Genomic DNA, 15,797 nt, shown 5'->3' with positions numbered 1-15,797 from the left:
TCTTTTTTTATTTGCACACATACACAGACAAATACAAGGATCCAGCCCAGAACCTTGCATTTATTACATCTAGATTTCATGTCTCCTAAGTCTCTTTTATTTAACACTCTTAAAAAAGCAGTCTCTCTTGGTAACCTATTTCTAAATAAGGACCTATTGATGTTTTTTTACCCTGCCATTGACAGAAAATGTTTAATGAATGTTTTTGTAGTAGTCATTGTAGTTATTATCAAAACTCAAGGAGAGGGAAATTTCAATGAAGAATTTGCTGGTGGTCACTTTACAAATGCTAAGAGTTAGCCCTGTATCTCATTGTTTTTGACACTTGTTAGACATTGTTTGGGTACAAGTAAAATAAAAGCAATCTCTTTAGTAGAGGTCAAAAGAATGTTGTACACTCCAGTGGTTCCCTATAGAATCAAAGGAAGCTGAGCTGAATTGACAGAGTGCTGTTAGAATGAGACATCTTGAAAATGTTGGTGGGAAGAGCCGATGAAATAAATCAATTTAGTTGGAAACAAAAGATTGAGCTTGGAATTCTTCTACTGGAGAAAGTACAGATAAAGAATTAGATCTTCAGACTACCTCAGGTTTTTGGGACACAAAAAAGCAAATAATGTGATCTGGTTTAGAGAAGTTATTGTATATCCCAAATGCTTGCTGCCTCTGCCTGTCACCTTTTGCTTTTCAAATATATATAGTAACTAATGTGACCTAGAGGAATACTGATAATCACATCACTAGATTAAATAAGGTTTAAAATGAAATAGGAAGATAGGAAGATGGAAGATGTAATTTAATATACATATTGTTAAGAATAGAAAAAATGCAAGTACATCATTCATGAGAAACTTTTTCCTTCAGTAACAATTTCTGTAAATAGATCTTTTAATATCTAGTTTTATATGCTTTAGTAAAGTTTATTTGTCATAGCAAAGTCATTCACTTATGTTTTTTATATGGGTATATGAATAACAACCCCTTTTCTTTGCCATCAATGGCCTATTTTACCTCTCTCAGTGAATCATGAATTGCAATTATATTCATATCGTGCTGCAATCACAAAATTTAACAGCGTTTGCTCTAAAAGATTTTTTATTTTCTAACTTCGTGTGTAGATATCCATCGCCCCCCCCCCAACCCAGGGTGTGTATGTGTATGTAAAGGAGTGTTCTCAAGATTGCTCTTCTCATACACAATGTTAGAAAAAATTGGCTTTTATGGATAAGTTACATGCTATATTTTACCAGTAAAGTTGAATGAAAAGTTGTTACTTTTTAATTCCTCACCTGTCTAGGGTTGCTCACTTTTCCTAAACTGCAGTCTTAGCTTTCTAATTCTGTAACTGTGTAGCTTTGTAACAACAGAGATGTATGACTTTTAGCCTTAGCTGGGCTTTTAGTACTGCTTGGCAATTCCATTCCTTTCTGCTTTGCTTTTACTTTTAGTCTCATCCCCATCTTTCTTTCTCTCAGTGTCTTTGTCATTCTCAGATTATCCTGTCCTGTGATTTAGAGAGGGAGAGGGAAAGGGAGGGGACAGAGGGGAGGGTGAAGAGCAGAGGGAAGGAGAGGGAAAGCATTTGCCTATATTTGTACCTTCTCCCTTTTAACTTAGTTGACAGATTGCTGTGTGCTCTTGATCCTGTCTTCCATAGGAATCCCCTTCTGTTGGGATCATTTTCCTCCCTGTGTTTGAACTTCTTCTACCTGACTGACTGCTTCTACTTAGCCACTACAAACTTGTTTAAATCTCTTCTGTCCTAAAAGTATACTGTCTTCAATTTTGTCTCAACTCAGTTCTTTCTAGCAACAACTCATAGTCATTTCTTACCTTTATTGTCAAACTTTTTCAGAGTTTACTTACACTGTTTGACTTTATGTCCTTTTATTCAGTCCTTGGCTTTATTCTTGGAGGCACTCCTCGATTGAAGTTGTAAAGCATTTGACCTCTTTGCAAAATTGGACACTCTTGATTTACTTAAAATCAACCTTTAAAAGTTAAAAGAAAAGTCTTGATCAAGGATGTCTATGTAGTGTAAACAGTCAAATAGCATGCTTGCTGCAGAGCTAATGGAAAGAGAGCAGTGTTCTTTCTCACCTCTTCCGATGCCTGATTTCCACCACCCAGAGGCAACCGCTTGCAACCATTTACGTATTTCTTTTGTTATTTATTTCCTTATGTCTAAATTAACATGTTTACACTGCTGTTTATGTTACGCCGGTCAGACTAAGTTCATACACACACATCAGTTTTATTCCAGTTTCCTCCAGGTTTCCAATCCTCCTACTCTTTGGATTTCTTTAGATGTGCATTCGGTTTTTAAATTTAGGATTGCCTTTTTCTGTTGTTCTTTTTTTTGCGGCGGGGGGTGATTACTAATTCTTTAAAATTTATGTTTTGTAGAGCATCCTTTGAATTCTGTCTTCTATTTAGCAAAGGTTGGAAATGAATACCTCTTGTGCCAAGTTAAAAATCAGAAGCGCGTATTGAACAGATGAATTTGCATCCTCCTTTTTCCCAACCATAGTCTCACAAAACCTTTTTCTTTTGGCCTCATTGGCTTTCCTGCTTGTCTTTGTCCATGCCACGCATGATCTCACCTACTGGCCTTTACATTTCTGGCTCCATCTGACTGGAATAGTTTTTCCTGGACTCAGTGTTTTTGTCACCCCGAAATTCATGTCAAAACCCTACCCCTCAGTGGGAGGTAATTCAGATTAGATGATGAGCTTTCTCTAATGGGATTAGTGCCCTTATGAGAGTAGAGAAAAAGCTTGCTCCTCTTTGCTTCCAGCTGTCCAGGAACCCGGAAATGAGTCCTCCCCGGACCTTGAATCATCAAGCTATGCCCTTATTTTCTCTTCTAAGAATGGTATAGTTTTAGCTCTTATATTTATGCCCTTGATTTCTTTTGAGTTAATTTTTGTATATGGTATAAGGTAAGGGTCCAACTTCATTCTGTTGCATGTGGATATTTTCTTTAAAAAATTGTCCTTTCCCTCACTGAATGGTTTTGGTACCCTTATTGAATGTCATTAGGTGATATATGCAAAGGTTTATTTTTGTGCTCTCTATTCTGTCCCACAGAATTGATTGATTACCATAGCTTTGAAATAAGTTTTGAAATCAGGAAGTGTGAGTCCTTTAACTTGGCTTTTTCAAGACTGTTTTGGCTATTTGGAGTCCTTTGGGTTCTGTATGAGTTTTAGGATGGATTTTTCTGTTTCTGTAGAAAAAGTCATTGGGATTTTGGTAGGATTCACATTGACCCTATAGATCATTTTTGGTGGTGTTGATTAACAGTTGTCTTAAGTTCATGAACACAGGATGCCTTTCCATTTATGTGTGTGTTCTGTAATCTCTTTTAGCAGTTTGCGTAGCTGTCCATGAACAAGTCTTTTGCTTTATCGGTTAAACTTATTTAGATTTGTTAATTTCTTTTTAGGATTATTCATTGTTAGTATATAGAAAGCAAAAATTCTTTTTGGGTGTTATTTTATATATGGAATCACTGAATTACTTCATGTTCTGTCAGTATTTCCGTGGCAGTCAGGTGATTTGAATGGAACTTAAATGGAAACTAAAAATCAGAAAAAAATGATAGTTTCTGAATTGAATCCATATACTAGTTTTTAACTTAATCTTTGTTAGTCAGACTAGGGTTTAAACTTATGTAGGTATACTAATTTGAAACTCTGTAGACATGGATGAATACCAGCAGATCAAAATAACTTTTGAAACAATTGCTTGCACTCCTTAATATTATTAAAATGTTCTGAAGATGATCTTTCTGAAGTATAATGGAGATCATGTATCTCTTAATATGACTTATTGAGACTTCTCTAGAAGTTGCTGGAAATATAATCGTAATGAATGTTTTTTACAGTTTGGGGGGGTATACAGTGAGTACAGATTATGAATGTGTATTTTTGCTTTTTTGTTTAATTCACAGGCCACAGAAACACTATTTAGAATGGCAGTAGCAAGAGGAACCATCACAACGTTAAGAAATGGAGAAGTAAGATGAGAATTTTGACATAAATATTATTTATTTCGTAGTATGCAGTTTTTAAAACGTAAAGTGTGGTGAATTCTGTGATGCTTTATATAACAAATTGAGAAATACATGATGTACATAATACTGAGTGAATCTGACCTACAAATCTATTTTAGTTCATTCATATTGAACTGGATCTTGGGTTGAAAGCAAATTGCTAACTCTTTAATATTTGGTTACCAATTGCTTTTACTTTTAAAAGAAGATGACAATTTACTTAATAATAACTTCTGCAAATATATATATTTTTAGTGATAATAATTCTGTACTTTTTCCTTTCTTTTTATTCTGTGTTCCACAGATCTGATACTTCTTTCTTAGGATAAAATAACTTGTAAAGTTGACATTTGTTACACAGAGAGAGAGAGAAATGAGAGAGAAGGTGGGAAAAATGGAATTTAGTCTGTTTGTTTTATAGGTTAGGCTCAATTAAGATAACAGATTCTAAGTTTTTACTGTTCTAAATGCTCCTGAGAATTTTTTTTTTCTCCTGAGAATTTTTTTCTTTTTAAAGATTTTATTTATTTATTTGACAGACAGAGATCACAGGTAGACAGAGAGGCAGGCAGAGAGAGAGGGAAGCAGGCTCCCTGCTGAGCAGAGAGCCCGACGTGGGGCTCTATCCCAGGACCCCGAGATCATGACCTGAGCTGAAGGCAGAGGGTTTAACCCACTGAGCCATCCAGGCACCCTCTCCTGAGAATTCTTAAAAAAAATTGCTACTACTGAAATAAATTTTCGCTCCAGAATTATTACCAGCCTGATTACCACTCTCTGCCTTTTCTTAATTTACTTTCTCACCAAGTTGAGGTTGAATATGATGTCATGTTGCCATGTTTTTTCTATTCTACTAGCAGATACTTAAGGATAAAATATAGTGTTCCTCGTTCTAAAATTAAATTCTGTGCCATTTATTGTAGTATTTATAATTCAATAACCTAAATATTTAATAGTAGAAGTGACTATCTGAGGAGTTAACTGAAATTGTATTATTGTATGATTATAAGTTTTATTGATCAGTATATCTGCTGTTAGGTGAAAATGTACAATCATTGGGGAATCATATACTCTTAAATGCTGAATTGTATATTGGCAAGGAACTTTGGTAGTAACTTGTAATACATATTTTGTCTATGAAAAAGACTTAACTGATCGCTTTGTATTCTCAACAAACTAGTATGTGGTGCCATTTTGAGAAAAAAATAATTCCCATTAATAAAGTCAGGTGTATTTGCCTAGAATATGTCAAAATGAATCTCAGAATTTAGTAATTACTAGGTATTTTTTTGGGGGGGTGGCAATGCATTTTTAAACTTTATGTTCTGTTGCAAGAAGGTAAATGTATGCAAGACAGTTTTTTTTTTTTAAAGATTTTATTTATTTGACAGAGAGAGATCACAAGTAGGCAGAGAGGCAGGCAGAGAGAGAGAGAGGAGGAAGCAGGCTCCCTGCAGAGAAGAGAGCCCGATGTGGGACTCGATCCCAGGACCCTGAGATCATGACCTGAGCTGAAGGCAGAGGCTTAACCCACTGAGCCACCCAGGTGCCCTGCAAGACAGTTTTAAACGTAATCTTTTGAGCATATCAACACATATTTGATATGTACATATTTTATGTAATGGAAAGGAAGTAGTTAAAGCAGCTGGCTTTTGATCTATTTCTCCCTCCCAGTTACCAGTTACTGGGGATTGCCCCAGGTTACTAACCTCATTAAGAGGTATTAATGTTGGACAGAGGTTTTTTTGTTTTTTTGTTTTTTTTAAAGATTTTATTTATTTATTTATTTGAGAGAGAAAGAGAGAGAGCTTGCACACTCAAGCTGGGGGGTGGACAGAGTGAGAGGGAGAAGCTGGCTTCCTGTTGAGCAGGGAGCCCAATGCGGTGCTGGATCCCAAGACACTGAGATCATGACCCCAAGTGAAGGCAGAAACCCCAACTGACAAAGCTACCCAGGTATCCCTTGGAAAGAATTTTTAAGCACTCTCTGACTTTAAGTTTTGAAAGTGAGGTTAAAACTATTAAGTTGCACATTTTTTTTCTTATATATTTTAAGATCTCTGAAAATGGAATGTGTCTTCTCATCAGTGATACCTCATAGTAATTCTGCGATTTCTTATAAGTCTCTGATATGTTAACATTGATAAAATATAATATTTTGTATTTTAAAAAATACAGTGACGTGGTCAGTATTCAGTAAATTGCAGGTAGGATAGGCTACAAAATAGTTTTAATTTAATTTGACTTGGAAAATAGAAAATCAAGACAAAACAAAGATATTATTAGATATGTGTATATACAAGTGGCATAGATTTTTTGGAGCTGCTGGGCTAAGTACTATGGAAATAGATGATATAACATGCCTCTCGCCTTTAGAGGTGTTTACTCTGGATGAGGAAACAATTGCATGAATACCTGGAAAAAAATCTGGCAGAGTAGAAAATGCCTAGTCATGTTGAGTTTGGAAGTAACTAGAGTCCAGAGACCACTTGGAATGTGCTAAATTTTAGTATCAGGGCAACAAAAGAGAATTCATTTGGTAGTAGGAGAAATGCTAAAAGGTTAACAGTTTAGGGAATTATTTAAACAGAAGCTGTAATCACCATATTTATCATATTGGAAAATTTATGAAATGCTAAGGGAGGAGAGGGGCAAGCAGTTTACTTATCCTGGGGCACTTAAATAATTTTTCTAGCCTCTTGCTGTTAAGCAGAGATTAAGAAGTAACTCCATGACCGTGCTACCAAGTAGGAAGAATAAAGACTGGTATATCCAAATTACGAAAAGATCAGTCTTTGAGTAAGTTATTGTCTGGTTGCACTATGACACTGACATTTGCTTGTCCACCCTTCCCTGTGTTCTGACTTTAAGCCTACGCTTTGTCTAGTTATTGGGCATTTCTTCCTGGACGTTTTAAGAAATGTTGAGACCAGAAAACCTGGTTCCTCTCTCAGAAAATAAGAAGATAGTTTTTGAAGGGTTTGAAACTGGCATTAGAAGTTATAGTAAATCATTGGAGGATTTAAACAAAGGGGTGACACATTATCTTTTTAAAATCTTCACCGAGGGAAATTATTATGCTCATTTTATAGATAAAATGAGGCTCAGAGGATTTAAACATTTTGCCTTTGATCAAATAGCCACGAAATGGGAGAGCTAGGATTTGAGCACCAGTCTGACTCTAATGCCCACTCATTCTACTGTACTGTACAGTCTCTGCCAATGTAATTCACTTACTTAACAGTTTTCTAATTATTTAGTTATCCTATAGCTCGACAGCTGAAAAATAGCAGAGTAGCTAAGACCTCTAAGATTATGTGATCAGCCATGATTTTTTACGCCTTCTGATTATCACTGTTCCCTCTTAGTATGTATAGAGAAATATGTGACTTAAAGTGAATGGAAAAAATACTGACCCTTCACAGTTCTGTTTAGTCACTAGATGTCTAACCATGTTGATATGCTTTTTGTACAGTCCTGTGTGAGTGCTGGATCTTTGGTATCTTGATTAAATTGTATAAACTAGGAAGCAGTTTTTTGGGAAGAATTTTTTTTTTAAAGACTTTATTTACTTATTTGACAGAGATCACAAGCAGGCAGAGAGAGAGGGGTGGGGAAGCAGGCCTGATGCGGGGCTTGACCCCAGGACCCTAAGATCATGACCTGAGCTGAAGGCAGAGGCTTAACCCACTGAGCCACCCAGGCGCCCCTGGGAAGACTTTTTAAAAAATTTACAACATACAAAATATGTGTTGATTGATGATGTTATAAGGTTTGCAATCAATTATAGACTATTAGTAGTTAAGTTTTTGTAGTTAAGTTTTATTTTGCATTAATTTATATGCAGTTTTTTTTTTTTTTAAAGATTTTATTTATTTATTTGACAGAGAGAGATCACAAGCAGGCAGAGAGGCAGGCAGAGAGAGAGAGGAGGAAGCAGGCTCCCTGCTGAGCAGAGAGCCTGATGAGGGGCTCGATCCCAGGACACTGAGATCATGACCTGAGCCGAAGGCAGAGGCTTAACCCACTGAGCCACCCAGGCGCCCCTATATGCAGTTTTTTTGACTCTGATGGGTGTTGGTGTCTCTAGCCTCCATGTTGTTCAAGGGTCAACTATAGGTTTTTTTTTTTTTAAATCACATTTCCCTGAGAATTTACTATATGCGTGCTTATATTGAGTAAGCCTGTGAATCAAGAATTTATACTTTACTTCCTTTCCAAGTAGAAGAGCCAGCTTTGTGTGCTGGAAAGGACACTAGTCTGCATGCTAGTCCATGTGGATTATCTTCCTGGCTTTAATAACTATGTGATCTTGGACAGTTTATTTAATTTCTCACAACTTCAGATTCATACTTTAGAAAAATGATTTGATCAGTTGATCTTTAAGCTTTAACATTTTCTACTTTAGGCAGCTTTATGTGCTCTCCTTCCTCCAGCCCCCCTTTTTTTAAGTAGACTCTATGCTCAGTGGAGCCCACTGCAGGGCTTGAACTCACGACCCTGAGATCAAGACTTAAGATGAAATCAAGAGTTGGATGCTTAACAAGCAAGCCACCCAGACGCCACCCCCTCTTTTTTTAAAAAAATATGGTTCTTAGCCTTTATTGTACATAACAACTGCCCATGGAGCTCCAAAATATTTAGGTGCGTGGGCTCCATCCCCAAAGACTTTGTCCATCGTGTCTAGCTTAGGGCTCCATTATCTATATTTATATAGATCTACTAATCTATTATAGAACTACTACTTATCTAGTATACACAGCTACTAAAATCTACTAATTTTAATGCCTAGCCACCACTGTAAGCTATTTTAAAGAAGTATTTTTCACTCTTACGTCTTCTTTGAACTCAAGAAACACACAGTCTGAGTAAGATGAAACAGGTGATAGCAAGGAGTTTGAAGTGTATTTAAAGATTTTTGTATGTAAAGCAGAGCACAGCAGCATGGATTTGGCTGTTTTGGAAAGATGGTTAAGGGATTTGATCCAGTATCTAGTTTTGTTTTCTATTACTGTGTGGTATTAGGTATTCTGCATGTTTTATTAGAATGGAAACCTTTTTTTGCCTTTCTGCGACATGCTTTAAGTAACTAATAGAGAATATTTTGCTTTAAATGTAATTGTTGGAGTAAGGATAGGAACTTTTTGGTATGGATTTCTGTTTCTTTAGATTTAGCCCCTGCCTAGCACATAATAAGGATTTTAGTATATGTCTGGTGAACCAGTAATAGAGTTATTTAGAACTTATGTGGCAAATGTCACTTTGATTTAATCAGCTCTTAGTTTAAGATAAATATAGCCATAAATACAGATTTATATGTATAATAAGTACTAGGGCTATATTATTTCAAAATGATGATGAAATTTGTAATAAAATGATATATTTTTTGACATCAAATTTTTTCATGAATTGAGGACTATTTGAAGAGACTATGTAATATACATATTTGATGTTCAATCTTGTTCACAAAGTTAATTGATTATTCAGATTTTAAGATCCATTTCCAACATTGCTGAAATTGTTAAAAATTATATACAGTTTAGTATAATACTTTACATATTTTTTCATCTTCGTGAATAAAAATTCTTTATATAAAGAAATCTAGAAGTAAGCTTTCATACATTTATATTTTTAAAATTGCATTTTTTTCCTAGTTAAATATTTTATATATTTTTACTGTTTCTCTTTTAATACCACCTAAGGAAATATGTAAGTCTTTAATAAGTGAAGTGTTAGTATTTCAAATAGTGAAGTCTGTAGCCTGGTGTCTGGTGAATGCCAGGAACTAATGGCTTATAAAATCTGATCAAATGAATAAATATTTGATGAGAGCATCTTTTTTTTTTTTTTAAAGATTTTATTTATTTAACAGAGAGAGATCACAAGTAGGCAGAAAGGCAGGCAGAGGGGGTGGGGGAAGCAGGCTCCCCGCTGAGCAGAGAGCCTGATGCGGTGCTTGATCCCAGGACCCTGAGACCATGACCTGAGCGGAAGGCAGAGGCTTAACCCATTGAGCCACCCAGGCGCCCCTATTCATAGTATCTTAAAGACAGCTAACTCATGGCACAGGGGTCAGATCTGGTGTCCCTTCCCTTTCTTTTCTTCTCCAAATATTAGTTGGGTGTCAGGCACAATACTAGGTTCTGGGTTGTAATGGTAAATAAAGCTAATAGGTTGCAGCTCTGAGGAAGCTTTATATTTGGTCCAGTGGCTGAGTCCATAACTTGCCACTTGCCACTTATGACCTTGCTACTCTGTGTCTTCTGCTGTAAATAGGGTTAAAACCATCCTCTTCATTCATTACTTTGTGAGAAACCAATGAGATAATATGTGTAAAGCAGTTAACACAATGTCTGGCACAAAGTAAGCCTATTGGAATTTAGCCTATCCTAAATGATAATTTTTGTTTTTTTTAGAGCCAGAGAGTGGGGTGAGGAGAGGGGTAGAGGGAGAGAGGGAGAAAATCTTAAGCAGGCTTCATGCCCAGTGCAGCACCTGAGATAGGGCTTGATTGATCTTACTACCCAGAGATCAGGACCTGAGCTGAAATCAAGTCAGATGCTTAACTGAATGAGCCACCCAGGTGCACTGATAACTTTTTTCTTTAAATACAATTGAGCATACTCTATATTAGAGGGAGTATGTGGAGATCTCTGAACTGTGGCTATTTATGAGTGTGTGAAATGAGAACTGGTGATGAAAGACAGACTTTAAATATTTTGGTCAGCCTGTATTGCCAGTGCCCTCAGCTGTCATGTGCCAATAGTTTCGTAATCTACGGAATATATGTTGAGTTACAGACTTGAATTCTCCTACTCAACCAAATTCTGCTGATCATGATTTTGTTTCCATACATAGAATAAACATAGCAGGAGGAAGTGTGATGCTAGAAAAGGTGAAATTCACCAATAAACCCAAGAATTCTATTTGAAAAACAGGGTAGAGTCATTACATAGTGGAAACTTAGTTCTGATCATTTCAAGTCTTATGACAAAAGTTCCACAGTGAATGGTGAGACCCTGACCTTGCAGAAGTGCAAGAGTAAGGCTCAGTTGATCCTATCAAGGGAAATTAGCTTATCTCTTCTGTAAGAAGACCTCTGATTTACATGTTATATTTTGACAGGAAGAAAATATTAAGATGTTTTATATATGTTCATTGCTATTTGAAATATAGTCTTTGTTAACTTGATTAGCTTCCTCCCATATCCCCATGCTTAGCATCTAAGGAAAAAAGAGGGACGGAATTCTGACCATTCTAGAAAGTTCCTGAATAACTCTTTCAAGTTTATTGTTTTTTTTTTTTTTCTTCTGGAAATTGTATGCTTATTGACAAGCTGTACAAATAATCTATTAAGAGTTTAGCCTAGAAAAGTTACTATAATGTTTCTTCCTTTCAAGCAACAGCCAAAATGTAGTTTTTTTAAAAAGCCTGTGGGGGAAATGGTTAGCATCCTTTAGAAAAACGGAGAAGAAATAAATATGGAAAATGATCTAGAGAGAAAGGTTAGGGCTCAGAGTATTTATAACAAGCCAGGTAATGCAGGGAAGTCCCAAAACTTTCTCTAATGAGGTGGGAAGAAATGAGTTTTGGTTACAGAACAGAAAGTTGGAGACAATTGAAGCCAATGGTCATTACTTTTAGGGTGATGAAACATTCCAAGGCTTCAGAGAGGTTGTGGGATTGCTATCTTGCTCATTTAAAGAAAAGGTTTATTTCTTAATTGCTATCAATCTGGGTGGTTTAGATATTGAACTGGCAGAAGCACGAGACTGGTTTATGTAGCATTTTGGTGCGTGTGTGCATGCATGTGTGCGTGTGTGTGTGTGTGTGTGTTTTTCAGTTTTCTAATTCCATTAATCAACACAGCATGTTATATTTTGGCAGGTGTTTGGAAAATTCAGAATCCATGCCAGAATTACATCATAAAACAGTGAACTTCAGAACTTGTATTTTATTCTTACTGGAATATTTTATCTTTGTCACTAAATCTACTTTAAGTGGCTCATCATGTTATATGCTGTGGCATTGTCATGTACTCCTGGTGAACAGAATTTATTTGGAAAATTCTGGTGCAGACAAAGAAGGCCAGGGGCTAAGCTGAGGTTTTTAAAAATATCATATCACAACGTTTAAGCTTGGTGGCCTTGTCTCTACCAACTCTGCATGTGCCTTTCTATACTGAGATGATTATCTGTTCAAGTACCCTTATTTTGTTCCTAATAGGAACTCTGCTTTTAATTTAAATACAAAAATAAATGTGCCATAATTTTCTCCTTAAACAAAACAAACAATATCTGGACAATATCTGGCTAAGTATGGAACACTTAGGTTTTATTTTTCAAAAATTGGAAGGGCTCTTAAGATAACATCAGTTTGTTTTGATCCTAATAGGAAGAGCTTTAGGCCAGGAAAGCAATTATTTCCACATGGGTAAAGTCAGTCCCAGCTACCTCCCTTTCACCAGTCCACTGAACTTAAACTTGCCTACCTTGGTTACAGAGCTAAGTGTGGTTGAATGCCTTAGAAAATGCAGGCTGTATTATAAAAATAAAGTATTTAGATATACAGAAAATATTCTTTTGTACAAAGCATACTAAAGGAATCCTGTGTAAAATGTTGGGGTGAGTTCACCAACAAGTAATTTAAACTCTTTGGGTTGCCAAAGAAATGTAATTTTATACACACATATATGACCAATATAATTTGTACCATTTGGTTTGTACATCTTTTCTCTCTCTTTATTGACTCTTGGCTGTATTGTCAATTGGTAAATTTGTTATCTAGTGATAAGTATTATTTATGGTGGTTAGTAGGGAGGCGGCAGATCAGAAAAGAGAGGATGTGTATTAAATGATGTGATTTGTCTTTCTGGTGATCAGCCCTGATTCTAAATCTGTCTCTGTGACTCACCTCATTAGCATAACAGACACTCCTATCTTCAGGAAATTCCAAGGATTTTTGAAGTTGTGTACCAGAAACTGGAAACAGAGACCAGATTTGTTCTTTATAGCATAGTCTATAGATTTGCTTTTTCTGAAAACTTCATAAAAATGACTTGGGGCTTTACATATACATGTTTTGGGGCTTTATCTGTATCAGATTTTTCTTTTTTCATGACTGAATAGTATTCTATTGTATGGATAATATTTTGTTTATCTATTAACCAGTTAATGAATATTTGGATTTTGGCTATTATAAATAATACTTCTGTGAGTATTTGTCTAGAAGTCTTTGTGTTGACATATGTTTGATAACTTGATTGGAATTGGGTTGATACCTAAGATTGGAATTCCTAGGTCATCTGGGTAGTTGTGCCATTTTGCATTCCCAGTGGCAGTAGATAAGGAGTCCAGTTTTCAACATCATTGCCAAAATTTGGTGTTTTCAGTCTTTTTGATTATAGTCATTCTAGAAGTATGTGGTGGTGTCTCATTATGGTTGTAATTTGCATTTCCTTAATGACTGATGATGTTGGGCATCTTTTTGTGTGCTTATTAGTCATTCATATATCTTTGAAGAAATGTTTATTGGAATATTTTGCCTATATTTTCATTGGGTTTGTTTCTCATTATTGAGTTGCAGGAGGTGACTTTTAAAAAATTCTGGGTACAAATCTCTTATTAAATATATGATTTGGAATCTCCCCTCCTCCGTCTGTGGTCTTTCTATTTTGTAAACAGTACTTTTTGAAAATAAAAATCTAAATTTTTAAAAGTTTTATTTATTTATTTACCTATTAATATTTTATTTATTTATTTGTCAGAGAGAGAGAGAGAGAGAGAGAGAGCAGAGCATAAAAGCAGGGGGAATGCCAGGCAGAGGGAGAAGCAGGCTCCTTGTTGAGGAAGGAGCGCGATGTGGGACTTGATCCTAGGACCCTGGGATGATGACCTGAGCAAAGGCAGACACTTAGCCAACAGAGCCACCCAGGTGTCCTATTTTTTTTAAGTCTTAAATTTTGATGAAGATTCTGTTCAGTAATTTTTTTTTTATTTATTTTTTTTGTGTGTGTACCTTAGCTAAGAAATCTTTCCCTAACCCAGAGTTGCCTTTGCATTTCTCCTGTGTTTTCTTCTGGAAATTTTATAATGCTTGGTTTTACCATTTAGATTTATGATCTATTTTGAGTTGACTTTTGCATTAGTGTGAGGCAAAGATTCAGCTGTTTATTTTGCATATAGATATCCATTTGTCTGAGGAGCATTTGTTGAAAAAATTCTCCCTTGCTTGTTGAATTGCCCTGACACCTTTGTCAAAATCAATTAACCATAACTGTTAGGGTTTATTTCCGGAAATTTTGTGGTTCTGTTTCTGCTAAGATGGAAGAACTATAGTCCATCTATCTCTCCCACTGATTGCAACTAAAAACCTAGAACAGAATACATAAAGCAACCATCTGAAATCTTAAATGATAGGAGGAGGTTTGGGGAAGGGGGCCAAAACTGAAAGTGTGAACTAATACCAGTGAAGTTTCCTGTTTCTTCCCACTCACATCCTTTATCAACTGGTTTGGACTCCAGAGGATCTCCTATTCTTGATCTGTTCAATGAAAACAAAAAAACTCTAAGAAAGGACCCCCCCCCATTCCTCTGTTTATTGTCAGAGAACTAGAAAGGAGGGCTTCTGCATGAAGAAGACTGTAGAAAATTGCCATTTTCTTACTATGTTTTGCATTTTGATTTTATTCTCCTGGTAGGACTCCAAGCAGGCCCCAGCCATGAGGCCTTCCTCTAGCAGCAGCTGTGAAGCCATTTGAAACTCAACACAGGTGTCTTTCTCTTTGACCAGAGAAACTAGAAACGGGGTTCTTGTATCCAAAGAGTTTGGGGAGAATATCTGTTCCTTCCTCCTTCCTTCCTTCCTTCTGTCCCTCACCCCCTTCCCCCTCCCTCCCTCCTTTCTTCCTTCCTTCCTAGCTTCCTTCCTTTCTTTCTTTCCTTCCTTTCCTTCTTCCTTCCTTCCTCCCTTTCTTTCTTTTCTTGCCACTTTACCCCGAGGCAGAAGTTGTTGCAGGTTATGTGCAGTGGTATGGGGAGGCAAAACCCCAGTGTAAACAGGCTCAAGAAAAGAAGCTTGGGAGTTGGAGTGTGGGGAAAATCATGGAGAGGCAGGAGGTAGAGAAAAAGATGAGCTAAATCTGTGTATGATATCTGAGACTCACCTCTGTAATCATGATAAAGGCTTTGAGAACTGAACTATAGCCTAGACCACTGCCCTTAGGTGGCGCATATGTGGGCAGACTGAATACACTGAAGAATCTCGGGAAACTGAAAATGATATGGAAACCACAGTCTGGGGGCGCCTGGATGGCTCAGTCAGTTAAGCGTCTGCCTTCAGCTCAGGTCATGATCTCAGGGTCCTGGGATCAAGCCCCATGTTGGGCTCTCTGCTCAGCAGGGAGCCTGCTTGTCTCCTTCCCTCTGCCTGCTGCTCCCCCTGCTTGTGCTCTCTCTCTCTCTCTCTCTCTCTCTCTCTTAAATAAATAAATAAAATCTTAAAAAAAAATCTTGAAACCGTACTCTGTAGAAGGTGGGTTAGGACTTGTGGTTGGAACCTAACCAGGTTGATGGCCTACAGCCACAACAACATCAGCAAAAACAGCAGCAGTAGCAGCAACAACAACCAATAATAATTATCCAGAGGACCAAGAATCTTTAACATGACCAAGAATGTCATGATACACATGTCTAGGATACAATCCAAAAGTATTTGACATACCAAGAACCAGGGAAATCAT

General features: G+C 36.6%; 1 protein-coding gene across 1 annotated transcript in view; it reads left to right on the top strand.

The window, feature by feature from the left end:
* LOC111154462 (transmembrane protein 135) overlaps window positions 1-15,797 on the top strand; it is a 254,675-nt gene that overhangs the window by 96,580 nt on the left and 142,298 nt on the right. Inside the window, exon 5 of the mRNA XM_022514068.1 lies at window positions 3,956-4,021. Within this exon, the coding sequence (XP_022369776.1) occupies window positions 3,956-4,021 (66 nt within the window). The remainder of the gene's footprint in view (window positions 1-3,955; window positions 4,022-15,797) is intronic.

Source organism: Enhydra lutris, unplaced genomic scaffold (assembly GCF_002288905.1).
Source record: "Enhydra lutris kenyoni isolate GAN:26980312 unplaced genomic scaffold, ASM228890v2 scaffoldscaffold37, whole genome shotgun sequence".
In the NCBI taxonomy this organism is placed as follows: domain Eukaryota; kingdom Metazoa; phylum Chordata; class Mammalia; order Carnivora; family Mustelidae; genus Enhydra; species Enhydra lutris.
Note: the sequence above shows the minus strand (reverse complement) of the source record. Positions and strands in the feature narration are given on the sequence as shown.